This window comes from Dermacentor albipictus, chromosome 3, assembly GCF_038994185.2.
Source record: "Dermacentor albipictus isolate Rhodes 1998 colony chromosome 3, USDA_Dalb.pri_finalv2, whole genome shotgun sequence".
NCBI lineage: Eukaryota > Metazoa > Arthropoda > Arachnida > Ixodida > Ixodidae > Dermacentor > Dermacentor albipictus.
In genome coordinates this window covers 51,313,523-51,330,105 of record NC_091823.1, presented here as the reverse complement: position 1 = coordinate 51,330,105, position 16,583 = coordinate 51,313,523, and the positions used below count along the sequence as shown (strand labels likewise).

At 42.0% G+C, this 16,583-nt stretch overlaps 1 protein-coding gene across 6 annotated transcripts in view; it reads left to right on the top strand.

Moving 5' to 3' along the window:
- Taf1 (TATA-box binding protein associated factor 1) overlaps positions 1–15,045 on the top strand; it is a 61,371-nt gene extending 46,326 nt beyond the window's left edge. For all 6 annotated transcript variants that reach the window (XM_065446809.1, XM_065446811.1, XM_065446810.1 and 3 more), the window contains 7 exons: positions 6,319–6,480; positions 7,588–7,839; positions 9,662–9,839; positions 10,758–11,194; positions 12,896–13,078; positions 13,922–14,185; positions 14,685–15,045. In XM_065446809.1, coding sequence (XP_065302881.1) covers positions 6,319–6,480; positions 7,588–7,839; positions 9,662–9,839; positions 10,758–11,194; positions 12,896–13,078; positions 13,922–14,185; positions 14,685–14,993 — 1,785 coding nt within the window. In that variant the 3' untranslated portion in view covers positions 14,994–15,045. The remainder of the gene's footprint in view (positions 1–6,318; positions 6,481–7,587; positions 7,840–9,661; positions 9,840–10,757; positions 11,195–12,895; positions 13,079–13,921; positions 14,186–14,684) is intronic.
- The last annotated feature ends 1,538 nt before the right edge of the window (positions 15,046–16,583 follow it).

Genomic DNA, 16,583 nt, shown 5'->3' with positions numbered 1-16,583 from the left:
AATTTGAACTTGACCAATCAGCACACACATTCCTGACCCCTATAGTGACCCTGACAGCAATCCCTTTACTGGCAGTGTTGGTCGGTGGAGCTTAGGAGACAATGAATGTGTTGAACACCCTGAAAAGAGCAAGAGCCTTCAGGCAAATGTCATCTTTCATAGAAAACACCTATTTTCGGCCTGCTCTATGATTATTTTCAGGCAATAACTATAGCTCACAATGCCTAATTACAGTATTTGTCTGATTCTAACACGCACCTTTCTTTTAAAAAATGGTCTGGTCCAAATTTTGCCTTTGCAGTGCAATCAGACGGTAAACCAAAATCGCCTTCGCGATGGTCTTGTGCTTTAGCACGTAACACAAATGTATTGCAATGGAGCTGAGTTTAAAGAAAGATGTGGTGAAGCTTTCTTCAGGAAACCGGCGGCCATTTTTGGTGTGCACAATTTTTCTTGTTAGAAAATGAGGTGCTCGTTACATTTACACCTTGTTTGGGAACTTTAGTGTCATTCCTACATTGGTTTTCTACTTTGTGCTCGTAGAAAGTGGGTGCAAATTTGATTCAGGGACGTGTTAGAGTAGGGCAAATACTGCCTAATGAATCAGTGGTGTGTTTTGGCATTTTTTCGGCATAATGTTTAAATCGACCTGCTGGATAGTTTGATCAATTTCATTGGTCCCATCAGGGTTGAATTGATGGAAGTCGACTGTATTACAACTGAGCACAGGCATATGTACATTGTCTGTGCTCAAAAAATAAAAGCAGTGATAGTAATAAAATAATAACATAATATCCTTTATCAGAATACTGCAATATATTGGAAAAAACTAGCTGTATTAGCTGTACATAAATTGATAACACATAATCTTGTATTGGCCACACACTATTGCGCGTGACATTCTGCTGGATCTTAACTGTGTGCTTGTTTCCTCCTTTTGCAAATTCTGCCACAAACTTGCTCAAGAAGGTGGGGGAGGTGTTGTGTAGGAAAGAAACCTTTAACAAAATACTTAACTTCATAGTGGTAAAGTAAAGAAAAACTTTAGGCTTGTGTATTTATTTCCTGATGTCGGGTAAACTGGCTGTTTTCTTTTTTGTGTGCTAATTACGAAAAATGAGCAAAATTCGGGAAAGGGTTAATAAATTCCCTAATTTACAATCCACAATTTGAGCACTCATTTCAAATTGTGGAAACAGCATTTTTTGAAAAAAAAGACAAGTTGAAGATTGGATACACATTATAGTAACAACTGGCCTTCAATCACGTAGTAAGGCTATAAGCAAGCCATAGAGTTTCTAAGTAAGTACCCGAGAAGGAAATGTGGCGTTAGTGTCTACGGGGGCTCTCATGAGCATTGCCTCTACCTAGATGGTAATCATGGGAAGTACAGGCTTCGGATTGACTTCTACCTTTAAACTTGTGGTGTTTGCTTGTGGCGCAGTAAATGAAGCTATACTCAAATATTATCGCATAAAATCTAATTTTATTTCTGCAGTATGTTATATAATGTTCAACACGCTACATAAACTTTGTATGACTTTGAGATGGAAGCACGGTCTGCTATGGTTTATCACCCAGGGCACACCAGGGTATGCATTCTTGTGCGATTCTTTCCCCAATTTAATGCCAGAGAATAATTATTTATTTATTTTTGCAACAGCAATAACAACCGTGCATGTACTTATATAAAAATACTCATCAAGTATTGATGGAAATAAAGATGTTGTATTGTGAGAAAGTGTTGCGCCCTTAAGCAGAATGCTACAAGTGTCGTCTGCTACGATGCCTGCTTGCTGCAAACGCGAGACTTTTCTCGCAGATGACAGGCACTTGCGAACTCTCTCGCTCTTTCAAAAGGCTGCGTCGCCTGTCACGATTGCTGAACGTCTTCAAGTACTTTTAGACACATCTGCTGCAGTGCTAGCTAGGACCCTAATGGCCTCCTACAAGCATGCTTCATCATATTTTATATTGACGTACCGCTTCCGAAGCATTAAGGCATGGCTTTGCACTTACCCATTATGCAACACTAGGCTACAGCCAGGAAGCAGCAACCTTCCCTACCACAAGTAAGTTTGTGTTCTCAAAGTACTAAAACACGCATTTCAATGAGCAGATAAACAAGCAATGCATAACGAAGCCCTCAATAAAATTTTGTTGTCAAGCCACTAGAAGTACAACTGTCTATTCTTGTATCAGTAGTGCCTCCTTTTTCCTATTCTGAAGTTTCGTAAAGCACATAACGCTAAAGCGCCAACCCAACACACTTAACAAAGCAAGGTCCAAACGGTCATAACATGTTTTTTCATCGTTTACGATGCCTCGCTTTCTCATCAGGGCTTCGACACCAGACCGCGACACATTGTTCCAGCCGCTGGCCCAGCGCGCTATCGCCACTTCGAGCAACATAACAAAGGCAGGGAGCTTTGCGTTGCACTGTTCCACTGCAGGTTATCGCAATTGTGCTTGAAGCGAAACCAAAACTGCCAAAAAAAAATATTTGTAGACTAGTTCGCCACTCAACAGAATGCCAATCCGAAGCATGTACTTCCCATTATTCCCATGATGCTTGAACAATCGCAGCACCAGATTTCCTTCTAGTTATACTAATATGAAACTCTATGAAGCAAGCAGTAGTCGAACAAAGAATGTCACTGGAGCCAACGTTTCAATAAGTCCCATTGTTGAAATGTTGGCTCCAGTGACACTTCAGCTCATCACTTCAAGCCTCCGTCTGGTGAACATCTGTCTTGTTTGGAGTAAGACTATAAGTAGTATACAAACACATCGCTTGCTTGCATGGCCAACCTGATAAATGGAAGCAAGCTGATTTTTATATGATAGGCTGCAATACTCAAGCCCAAGCTTTATGAAGCACTATGGAAGGATTGTTTGCATTTTCTTCCTTCTCTTTGAACGTAAAAGGCTGCTTTTATTGAACTTTTGGATTCATTCCTGTTGCTAAAAAGAATGTTGCTAGCTTGTTAGTCTGTGTGTGTTCATCTTTTGTCTTGTTACATTTTTGAGTGCTGTTTTGCACAATGTAAAGTCACCAGTTTGCAGAACTTTCTATGCATGTTCATGGCATGATTTGCAGTGCAAAGCACCAAAATGCGGAAAGAAAATAACGAAGGGTTAGCTATGAACTGGATTTATTGGTGAAATAACTTACATATATATACACAAGGTGATAGGGTTATCACACACGATATCAGAGACGCACGTCGACATCGGTAGGTCAATGAACCAACAGTAAAAAATTTGTAAGAACTCATGCACGGCTAGATTAGAGTTGACATAGGCCCTAACACGTGAACTCCTTATCATGTAAAGCCACTGCTGGTTGACTCATGCACCTGTCACTTTATTTCTGTATGAAATAAGCCTCAGAAATTTCCCACGTTCCCCAATCGTGATGGCGATGCAGCACATTTGCCTTTTCAAACTGAGGCTTACAGCCGCAGCTGTTGCAGCTCAACACTAGATTATATTTTCTTCCTTTTGTTAAATAATTTTTGTGTTGACCCAGTATTTTGACTGTACAGCGTCCTGTTTGGCCTGTACAACTGTGGCCACATGTGAATGGTATTCAATATACAGCCCCTACGCAGCAATCCACTAATCTCTTTTCGTGATTAACTGCACACGTTCAGCTTTTTTTTGTTTGGTGCCCCACTAAAGCATTTTTCCGTCATCCTACAAATGTGTCTGACCTTGCGTGGAGCTGATAAAACTACCTTGATTCCGTATCGTGATCTGACTTTGTTCAAATCACCATGGGAGATGTGGAAATATGAGATAACTACTGCTCATGTCCTTTTATTCTGCCCTTCTCGTTTTTGTGGTCTCGCTTTTTTACTATTTTCAACAACTTTTACAAACTTGCAAACTGATGAAACGATGAACCTTGGGAGTCCCCCCAAGAGAAGGTTTTCTATGTGTATTTTTACGCTGTACGCCACCATGCACGAACAAGGCTTTGTTAAAGCTGCAAGAATTCCAAGCAAAGCAATCACTGTCTTTACTAATTTGGAATGACCAAAGATGTAATTAAGAAGAGACTTCACACTTCGCTGTTGGTATCCCCAACAGACATGATCTCGCGATTACTGAATATTGATATCAAGGCAACAACAAGTTGTCCTTGAGGGAAGAACATTTAACATAGTGTAGCACAGCTATGGCTGCAGCTGTAAGCATCGGTTTGAAAAGGAAATTATGCTGGATAAACATCACGATCGAAGAATGTGGGAAAATTCTGAGGCCTATTATATTAAGAAATATGGTGACAGGCGCATGAGTCAACTAGCTGTGGCTTTACACGATAAATAGTTCATGCTTTTGGGCCTATGTCAACCCTAGTCTAGTCTGGTTTTAATCTATCTGAAATTCTCGCCATGCATAAGTTCTTACAAATGTTTTACTGCTGGTTCATTGATATACCCATGTCGACGTGTGTCTCTGATACCGTGTGCGATAACCCTATCACCTTGTGTATATATCTGTGTATTCTTTGACCAATAAACCGAGTTAGTATTTGGCACTCGTGTGTGTTCTTTGACCAGTAAATCCAGTTGGTAGTTCGCACTCGCATTTCTCCTTCTTTTGCTAACCCTTCGTTATTTTCTTTCCGCGATTCAGTGCTTCCTGCTGCAAATCACGCCATGAACTTATACCAGCTTGCCCAAATCACTATTCTTATTCTCTTTTTGTGTAGCACTAAAAGGAGAATGACATAACTTTTGTTACCATGTTTTTATGTTGTAGAAAGCATGTATTTACTGAGGGATTGCTGAGACATCTTTCTTATGTTACTGCACAAAGAAGGCTACTGCTACTTTTGAAAAACTTCAAATGTTTTAATACAATCATAACCAACATGATAAGGGGTGATATCATATCGTTACACATCAATGAGCACTAGCTTTTATATGTATCTCATCTTGGTCCTCATTAAACTTGCCAGTGTCAGTTGTCAGAACAATCACGAGTGATATTATTACAATATTGATTACTTGGAATTAGATAGGCGTGTATGTGATAAATATAGGGCCATTTCTGAAGTGTTAGAACAGATGATTTCACTAGATCCACAAAAAAATTATTGTATGATCATGTGGTAAATAAAGTATTTTTCAGAGTTTACTAAAATTTAGCCTATATTGTGGAGTAAATTTTCTGTAGAGATTCTTCGCTGCTTTTTTTTTTTATATGCATCAGATGTATATTTGCAGGCTCTCTCACATGTGACAGAAAAAACTTAGCCAAATGACAAGTGCATTGGCTAAACATCTGGCATAGGTGGTGTATAATGATGCTTGGCAATTTGTAGCGACAATGCAGTTTAGAATGTGCTCACCAGCTTGTGCACTGCTTTCTGAACTGTAATTTCAGACATTAGGTGTGGCAGGTTAGTTCCATCACAAAGCAACTTAGTAACTTGAATAAAGGGACACAATGAGTGCAGCAATGAATGTGAAAGCCACTGTGGTGGCTTAGTAGCTACAGCTTGGAATGGAATTCATGGCTCGGTAGCTATAAATTTCACTCCAAGCCATAGGATTAATCCAAAACCATCCACTACAGCATGCCTCATAGCCTGTGTATTGCTGTGGGACATTAAGCCCAAATTAATTAATCAACCAACCAAATCAATATAAAGGCTTGTTACATTGCAGAATATAGAAAGGTGGTCTGCATTGTAGTATGATATGCTTTCGATGGTTCACAGTTCACCATATTTTTATGAAGCACCAGTTTAATTCATGGACTTAAGCTCCTAACATATTCCATTTAGCTTGAACAGTTGTCAGAGAGCCTAACTCAACGTTGACAAAAGCAGCTTGTAGTGCGAGATTTTTTGTTGTTGTTGTTGTAATAATGTGTTACTTTTTGTGCGTGTCCTTTTAGTCAAAGAATCAGTAAAAAAAAAGAAGCAAGAACAGTTATTCATGTCAGCTAATTATAAGTTTGAGGAAGCTAGATAGAGACCGTTGTTTGGATAAGTTGATGGCATTTGCAACATTAGGTGATTAATACCTTGGGAGCTATACTGAATAGGTGCTTTTGCATTCACTTCCCACTGTTTAAAAATTTTTACATACCGATGAGAACATGTTTCTGATAAATATGAGCAGGCTATGAGCAGGCCTAAAATACTCATCATGATGACACACACCCTCATCACGGTGCTGGTAGCCTACTACGCATATACAGTGACCCTTCTAGCCCTCATGTGGGTATGGGCGTGTACTACAACTACCTTACTGTTTGCTACATATGACTGGTGTGCATGTTTGTGCTGGTTTTGTGCAGCTAAAGTGCGGGGCATGTGGGGCTATCGGACACATGCGCACCAACAAGGCTTGCCCCCAGTACCAGCCCATGGCCCCATTGCCTCCCGTGCAAGTGGCCATGACAGAAGAACAGGAGGAAGAAGAAGAGGGCTGTGGACTGCAGGACGACAACCTTGTCAAGGCATGTGTGCCAATTTGCCAGTGCTCCAGCTGCCCTGGCAGCACTGTGACCACTCTTGTGATGTTAGATGGCATAGAGGGATAAATATCGAGTAAACCAAGATAAGGACATATAAGTTTATCAAAGTAGAATGTAGTTAGCTACCTTCTGTGGAGAAAGAGGATGGCAGCCCGAAAGACGGCAGAAAATAAAAAAAAGTTTGGAAATGTGCACATGCATGCAAGGTAGCTTGCAAGGTAGCTTTGCAGTCGGCGATGTAGTTGAGATGAACTCCTAAGCATAACAATGCATTCAATGCTGCTCATAATGAAATTTTTTAACTTCAAGAAATGGTATAAGTTGATGTAGTGATGTAGTTTATGAACAAACTTGTACATGTTGTAGTGTTAAAAATTGTATGAAAAGTACTTAAGTGGCAGAAGTATCCATGTAGTAGAGGTTAGGTAAATATGCTTCAAGTACGAGAGACTAAGCGTGCTTTGAAACCAACAAGTTATGCATTCTTGCAGGTTGCACAGCCTGTGAACATTAAAATGTGCTTGGATCTTGAGAGGTGATAATTATGTCACTGACTGCCTCTTTGTTGCAGCAGTGGTTGTGAAGTCATAGGATGTTTGATTCCCACAAGGAAGAAAGGTGTTTTAAGGCCGTTCTGTGAAATCTGGTGCCCGACTTTTTAGTCCATAAAAGTTGTGATGGGAGGGGATAAACTTAGAACCACTCTTCAACTTTAAGTGAAGCTATTGAGTGAAGAGCACAGCAGCTATTCTTTACCTATCACTGTGTCTATGCAGTCACGGCAGCTCAGCTTTAAGTAACATTGTGCCTCACTGTACCAGAGCAACAAAAGTTTGCATTGATGAAGTGGCTGTCCTATGTTATTGCTTTGCCAAAATTATAATTGGAATTTGTTTTTCTAGTACAAACGCAAATTCCCCTTACTGGATTTTCTCTCAAACATATTTGTAGTCTTAGTCAGAAATGATTAATTCGCAAGGGACTTCTTTCACAAATTTTTATGCCATTTCATGTTTGTGTCACATGTTGGCGTCACATGTTCGCTAACCTATAACAGTGGACTCGCTCCTCACTGTGATGATTTGGCAGGTGGATGAGACGCGTGTGGTGCTGTCCAAGCAACTTATCAAGCACGCAGATGAGATCCGGCGCAAGTCTCTAGTGCTCAAGTTCCCCAAGGAGGCCATGGCCCTCAAGAAACGACGCCGTGCAGGCACTGTCCTGCACTGTGACTACCTGCGCAAGCCAAACAAGTCGGCCAACCGTCGACGTACTGACCCAGTGGTCACTCTCTCCATCCTCCTGGAAACCATACTGAATGAGATGCGGGACCTGCCTGATGTATGTGCACGCTTGTTGTCATTACCATTTTCTCATTTGAACTCATTATCTTTTACACTTTGCCATACCAAGCCTGTGTGGTATGGCAAAGGTGCGGCCAAAGTTATGGGCCATGCCATCTCACCAAAAAGTTAGAAGATGCATTATATTTTTTGGAAGTGAAAAGTGGAAAAAATAGGAGTATACAAATAAATGATAATGTACTGCTTGCCACAACCACTGCGAACAAAACTGTTGACGCGATCACAGATACCCACTGCGTCGAAACGAAACTACCATTTTCTGAAACTGCTGCGGATGAAACACGGTTGCGATTGATGCTATCGTGGATGGCGACCTCACAGTTCAGAAGCCGCGCGGACAATGCATGCACTAAGTCAAACCGAAACTACGGTTCGCCGCTAATGTTGTGTATGAAACCGTAGTCGCTATTAAGGTGATTATGGATAGCATCTACTCATTTCTAAAGGCACACGGCCAGTGCGGGGTCATTGGTGATGATAATGCGATATACCAAGAATGAAGACTCAAATAGGTACAAGGCGTTCTGCTGTGCCTGTCATTCCTGTACGGTTTCCGCTGATGACTATGGCGATGCAGACTCTGCTACTTCATTTCGGTTGGACGCTGGCACTGTTGTTACTCTGTTGCATTGCACATTTGCAGCGCCCTGCGCTCGCCACACTCTGGGGGTTGTCTGAATGAAGCAGTGGGCGGCCAAATATGTCTGAATTAACAAAAGTTTGATGCCATTAAATACCATATTTACTCGCATAATGAATGCACTTCTTTCCCCCTAAAATATCCATAAAGTTAAGGGGTGCGTTCATTATGCGGGTTTACCCCGCAAAAAAAAAAAGAAAACTGCTAAACATATTACATTTTAAGCAATTTTTTTTTTTCCGTGGCCACCTCCACAAAGAAGTCAGTTTCACCCGAAATACGAACCATCAATTGCGAGAGCAAATGTGTAGAGAGCTACACGATGTAAGGATAGTAGTTTTATCATCTGTATAAACTTCCAAACATTCGTTTCAATGCACACTGAGCAGTGAGAACGCGGCCCACACAAAGGTATGAGCCGCCATCGACTCAGCCCTCGACGCAGGTCGCCTTGAAGATAGGGCTTGCCGAGGCTGCACAATGTGCAGATGCTACTGGCGTAACACGCCGCGCCTCCCTCCCTCCCTCCCCTTCCACTCTCCTGCCTTCCACTCTCCTGCCACTCTCCTCCCCCGCAGCTCAATCTGCGACCAACGGTCGCAGATTGAGCTGCGACCGTTGGTTTCCCTGACGCGCTTTCATTCACACCTACACCACGCGGCGCACAGCGACGGCGACGGCGGTGAAAATGCGCCTGGAGTGTCCATATAATTGCTATCGCAATAAAAGTAGGAGACGCGGTACGATTTGGCATCCGACATGGCGTTAGACACAATTGCACCCGCCGGATGCAGCATCAGACACTGTGTGTCTCCTACTTCATGGCAGCAAGTTCAGGGTGCTATCTTTATGCGAGTAAAAGAAAAAAAAAAAAACACACTCCTTGATTGGAAAAGTGGGGGCTACGTTCATTATGCAAGTGCGTTCATTATGCAAGTAAATACGGTAATGCATATGCCTACCGGGACTAGAGTACAAGTCTGAATTATACAATTTTTCAAATTAACGAGGGTCTAATTGATGACGTTTTACTGTAATGTAACTAACATGGGTGAAAAGCGCATTATTGAGACGCCACTCTTTCTTTTTTTTTTTTCTTGACATGCCTTTGTTATGCATAAATAAGCAGTCTTAAGTGCATGCTCCCTTCATTGTGCAGACACAGCCATTCTGGCATCCCGTCAGTGCAAAGGTAGTGCCGGACTACTACAAGATCGTCACTGTGCCGATGGACCTGCAACGGATACGAGAGAAGGTGCACGAGAAGCGCTACCAGAGCCGGGAAGAATTCCTTGTTGATGTCAATCAGATTGTTGAGAACAGCACGCTCTACAATGGTCAGTTTCTTGGCACTCTTATTGCCTGTGTTTCGCTGCGATTTCTAGCCTAGCTTTTTTACCTCGAGTTTACCTGCAATTGCTGTTCTTGCTGTCTTTATCAATTTCTTAAGTTGCTTATGTACAGAGCGGTTCACTGAGAAGGTACACTAGAGTGCAGAGCATGTCTGGAGTTTCCTCCCTTGCAAGAGTAAAATCTCCTAGATTTGCAGCAGATAACATGTAGTTGGTATCTCTGACTCCTCTCGACACACCTATGCAGTGCATTGACATTGCTTCCACAACTTGCAGCTAGGGAGCCAGCAAAATGAGAGCTGCACATTTGAGTGTTCCCTTTTACAGTAGATTGCACTCTACCTGCTTGTGGGTGCCTTACAGAAGAAAAGCATTTATCTCTGTATAGATGTTCATGTAAAGCCATTGCACATTACCTCTTTACTGTTTATTTGAGTGTGATGGCACGTCCTTATCTGGCTGACAGGAAATTTCACATCTTCAAAAGTCGCACTTTTCTTCTAGCTTGACTTGCTGTGTTAAAAAAAATGACTTTCTCAACAGAAGACTCACTTATGGTCTATACTTGAAACTAGTGCAGCGTAATTTGAGTTTAGACAACTGCTAGGCATATTCACAACAAATCTACAGTTTTCCTTTAATCTTAGTGTAGGTGAAATCAGCAGAGTGAGTAGGTAGCATGATAAGAGCACACAATATTGCTCATAATTATGATAAATGTGAAAAGAACTCGGTAACCTATCTTTAAGACCTTGCTTAACAGAGCTGCGCTGCATGTAAGTGTTAAAAAGAAAGGCTTCTGAAACGTTCAACCACTCCATGCTCATGCACGGCACTCAAACAAAGCATTTTTACAAGTAATCTGTAATTGTTATTTTGATTGATTTCAACATTCCCACCCAGGCCCCAAGAGCCCATTGACACAGGCGGCACAGAGCATGTTGGAACTGTGCATCAAGCGCTTTGCTGAGAAGGAGGACAAGCTCATGCGCCTGGAGAAAGCCATCAACCCGCTGCTGGACGACGACGACCAGGTGGCCCTGTCCTACATCCTGGAAGGCATCGTAACTGACCACCTCAAGAGCATTCCTGAGTCGTGGCCCTTTCACAAGCCTGTCAACAAGAAGTTTGTAAAGGACTACTACACGGTCATCAAGAGCCCCATGGATCTGGACACCATCATCAAGAACATCAAGGCACACAAGTACCACAGCCGAGAGGAGTTCTTCAACGATGTTGAACTGCTTTACCGAAACAGCATGCAGTTCAATGGTGCTGACAGCCAGTTCACCCAAAAGGCTAAAGAAATTGTTGACGCGTGCCGTATGGCACTTGACGAGGTGTGTGCATTTGTTGTCATTGTTAGCTTACAGCTGTAAGTTACCTTAACATATGCCTCATTTGCCCAAATGTAACAAGAGCTCTTCCTTCTGTGTCGTCAGCCGAAAAATGCACTTCATGGCTATTCAGGATTATTGCATGACAAGTTTCTTTCATCATTGCAGTGGGCTTAAACACTAAGCACCAAAGCAAGGAGAGAAAGCAAATTCTAGACCTTATGTGATATTTTGGAAATGGACTTTCCCTCATACCAAAAATTTGTTGAGGTGCAGCAAGAGACAAGCTTGGCAATGGGCTGGGTCTTACTCATTTCATGTCACATTGCTGACTGCAAGTTGAAGAATAGCTAAGCAGAAATGGCAGATAAAGTGAACAAACACCCTTTGAGCACTTGGTTTACTAGTATTTGTACACGTGGTTTCTATTTATTTATTATTTAGTCCTAGTCTGTGTTTGTTGTATGCAGTATCAGGTCACACATCCTATTTCTTTTTCTTTTCACGATATCAAGCATTGAAAAGTTCAGCCACACACTATACATGTTAACCCTTTACTGCACCTTGCATTACATCATTCAGCATAGACCAGTACTGTACGATACATTCAACTTACCGAATATTACAAACAGCATTTGGATAAAACTGTATACTCAAGCTGTCTGGCCAGGTCATTGTTATAATTAATAGGCACTTCAAGATCTCCTTAGTTACTCATTTTCGTGCAACATTGGTGTTAAGCCCTGAAAAAGAAATCAAACTTTATAAAATAGATATGCATATTACGATCTAGATTCATTTAACAGCTTCTTAAAAAAATGTGTACAGATTTTACTTGTGTATATGCCACACCCATAACTATAGCATTTGAACAAGGCAACAAACTCAGCTTCTCTGTACCGGGCAGAGACCATAGTCACACAACAACGCATTGTATACCTACCAGTGTTTGTCTATCTCAGCCCAAGCATGTTTGTATGGTAATTTTACCATTTCATGATGCTAAACCATTGTGAAGATGCCATTGGCTAAAAGGAATAGTTCACATTTATTGGTGTAATAGCCACACCCCAAATGTTTGTGCAAAGTGCTAAAGAAGTGGTGCACTTTTTGTGTGAATCTAGGCAGCATGCTATCATTGTGATTATGTACCTTTATAATTATTGCATAATTATTTTATAATTTCAGAACAAAGTCCCGATTTTGCATTCTGAGCAAGGCTTAGCAGCCTGATGAAAAGGATATAAACCTTTATTCGGAAAGAATGTACTTTTTGGTTAAAAATTTCAACCGATATGGCACAATAAGGGTCGCTAGTGGCTCAATCGCAGATGAATAGTCTTGCATCTATGAGCTACACGGTGTATTCAGTCTCATTGAATCACTGTGTTGTGAGTGCTTTGCTGCCGTAACTTGAAGTAGTGCAATCTGCAGAAGCTGCTGATTCAAATGCAGTAATTATTTTATTCTTGTTTCCTTGCTGCTATTGTCCTAAACCACTAAAAAAAACAAAGAAGAGAATGTAGATGTGCCATATGTAGATGTAGCGACTGAAGGGTACGTCAGTCAATGTGTGGACAGTCCTTCGAAGACCTGAAAATGCTTGTGCATGCGTGCCTACATTTGAGCAAAGCCACTGAATATAAATGATTAGAGCGGAATGTTGCAAATATAAAATTTTATGCCGCTGCATTTTTTTCGTAGCATGACAGCCAGCTGAGCCAGCTTGAGCAGGCCATCAAAGTGGCTCAGGAAGCAGCTCTGGAGGCAGCTGACACTGACTCGGTGGCCACAGGAAACTCCTACCCTGCTGAGGACAGCACATTTGCTGAAAGTGACATGGCACGGGACGACCTAGATCCTCAAGCATACACCAGCCTTGCTAGGGTAAGTTTCTCCATCTGGTTAACAGCTGTCTGATACCTGTCCGTGATACTGTAGAATAAATTCAGTCATTACATTTAATGTTAAAACACTTTGCCCGAATTTTACCTGCTTTATGAAAGGGACATCTCCTATTTATGGCTTTATTTCTTCAATTTAAATCTTAAAGCAGCATTCTATGAAAGTTTTTTTTTTTTTAAGAGGAGATTGGTATGTGGGTAGGATATACTGTAACAGGATCAACTTTATTACAAAAGTGCATATCATTACCAAGCCATCACTGGGTGGATTTGTTCTGGCTCTAGCGAGGGGTGGGGGGTGACATATTTGAGCAAGAAAGTTGCTTGGAGTCAGAAGCATTGGTTTTCGTCTGTGCTGTTAAATTACTCCAGAGCCGTTGTGTACCATTCTTTGTCTAGCTTGAAGTTAAAGTGGATATTCTTTAAATATTGCCCAGTATGGCTGCTGCTGACAAGCTGACTAGTGCCCTATTCAAAATGTAGGCTGTTAAAGCACTCTCACCGTGATTATATTTGGTCAATCACTTCATGATTTTGCTTTCACTGTATGCTCATTGGTCAAGTCGCTCAAAGCAGACGTGATGAAGTTTCTTGGGTGGTACCTCTGTATAATCCTGCTGTGTAGTAGTCACGTGTGTCTGATGTGTAGTAAGGCACTTTGCTGGCTGTTGCATCATGTAACAGTGGATGCGATATTCAAAAACAATCAATCTAAAACACAGCTCTAGTTCTGGGCCAAAAAAGATAGCAGTCATGTTTCTCTATTTTCTCTGCGTTATCCACCTCTAACCGTGTCCTGACTTTGTGTTCCCTGTGCATGTGGCAGCTGTCGTCACGGAAGCGCAGTGACAGTGGAGCCCCTGAGGACTGTGAATTTGTAGATGTGGAAGGAGATGAAGAGGGTGACACTTCGCTGCTTGAAGGAAGGTGTCCGTCATCCACAACTGGGCCAGACAAGAGTGTGTTGGACCAGGACCTGCAGATCACACCTGAAAACAGCGAGCCTGAGGAAGAGGACATGACAGGGGACTCCGATGATGACCACCCCCATGTGCTCATGACACGGGCCTCTATGGTGCAGGAACCAGAGGTGAGAAGACACCACTAAGCATGGGTTAAATTGAGGTTACACTTGGCCATGGCTTACAGTTGCTAATCTACATGCTCCACTGAAAGCACCCCCCCATTTTGTGGCCAGGACATGGCACCATGGCACCTCTATATGAAGGTCTGAGTGCCATCTTCTAGCTGTAGAATGTATTGCTGAACACAAACCATTTGCTAAACCTTGAAGTTCTTGTCTAAGAAAACAAATTCTGATGCCAAGACATGGCACCTGTATCTGATGGTCCGGGTACTGTCTAGCCAATGAGTTTATTACTGGATAGAGGTCATTTGTTAACCATCAGCACTCTTTAACAAATAGTGATACACATCTGTCTTTAATTTTAATTAAGCCTTTCCTATGGCTGGCTAAATTAGGATGAACTTTTATGGAGCATGGGAGCTAACTTGCTCGAGACATGGCGTTTTCTCTGTGATGTAGCTTTTATGCCATGTTAACCTTCATGCACATATTTTGTCCCTAGGTGATGGAAGACACCGAGATGATAGATGAGAACTATGACCCATCCGAGTTCCTGCTTCAAGGCAAATATCACTTCCAGCCAATGGAAAATGATGCACCGCAAGCCATGGAAGTAGGAGGAGAAGATGACCAAATGGATGGCAATACCACTGTACAAAGCATTGAGACCGGTGAGCCGTCTGCAGCCCAGGACAATGTCATCAGCACAGACCTGGCCGTTTCAGAATCTGATGAAGAAGGGGAAGATAGGGGGGATCTGCTGAACCTTGAAGATGCACCAGAAAAAGATGAAGAGGACTTGTGGTTCTGATCATACTGTATATAAAAATAAACACATCATTTTTTATCGTCTCATCAAAAAATGTTGTCCTGCTGAGTGCAATCTGGAAGAAATGCTTCACGGAAATTCTTGAGGTAGTACAAAAAAAGTCAAGCCCTAGCCGGAAAGGCCAAGCTTTGACAGCGATAGTAAAGTGTATTAAACCATTACATGAAGTAAGGCTTGTAGCTTTATAGGCAGCATAAATTACTGTAAATATTCATCCTGTTAATAAACGAGTGTGGCATCACGCTCCTATATACACACATAAAGAGTTAGCTTCATGACCGCGAGCACTTGCGGTCACAGTCCTGGTGAGATGAGCAGCACCAGCAGTGGGAAGTGCAGGGGCTTGTCACAACATGACCATTTCATACTGCTGTTTTTTTCATCATTTAAACTGTGCCTCACCTCCGTAACTCGGCAAATCACATTACCTCCAACACTGGACATGGGGAAGACGGTGCATCAAGCCACAAGCCTTCTCAGCTCACCCGCGCAGACTTGCCCTGACCCTGACACCCACACCAGATCACGTGACCTCCAACACACAGCATGCAGGCCGTGGTTGACTACACTTGAGGAACTGCAAATAGGTAATGTTTATCATGAATGGAGGCTATTTGTGCCAGAAACTGCAAATAAAATAAAGTACCACCTTGAAATCTTTTATGCTAGTTAAGCATTATGTGGCAGTTTTTGATTACACTTAGTATAGTTAATCATTAATCAAAGAAACTTGGGTTGGAAATAATTGGGTGGCATGGTAGAATTATACAGTTCTACATTGTCATTTAGATGAAAATATATTTTAGGTAATGCAGAAATGACCACACGCGACGCAGCCATGTGCTTCATGAAAAGTGGCATGAATGCAGCCACAATAGTGAGCTAAGAAAGGAAGAATGTGTCACAAGAAGTATGGATCTCATATGAAACTGAAACATTGTTTCACTTTTAATAGACCTCTTGCCACTGGTTATGGGAGAGAGCAGCACAGTTAGGTTAAATTAAATTATGAGGTTTTACATGCCAAAACCACTTTCCCATTTCGCCTCCATCGAAATGCAGCTGCCGTGGCCGGGATTCGATCCCGCGACCTCGTGCTCAGCAGCCCAACACCATAGCCACTGAGCAGCCACGGCAGGCAAGGTTAGGTTAGCAAGACGCTGTTAGGGACAACATTGTCCAGTGCACTAGCAGTTTTTTCAGGCTGCAAGCGCACTTAATTGAAGGAATTTAAGTGCACTGCAATGTAAAATATCATCATTAGTACCTGCAGTTTTATGCCTTGTATGACTGGAAGTATGTTTAGTAGAGGAAAAGCAAAGTTTACTGAATCTTGCGTTCTCAAGAACAGAACGACTGGGTGGATGGTTGGGCATTTTTGCTCGGTGTTATTATGTCATTGTATGCAGCGGGCTCACTTCTTTCATTGTTTTTCACAATGTGTTGCACCACGCATAATATTGAAGTGGCTATATAGGTGCTTTTCGGGCCTGCTAGACATGAAATAGTTGATTTCCTCATATCTAATGTTCGTGTAGTGAGTTTTTGCATCGAGCCCACATTCTGTGAACT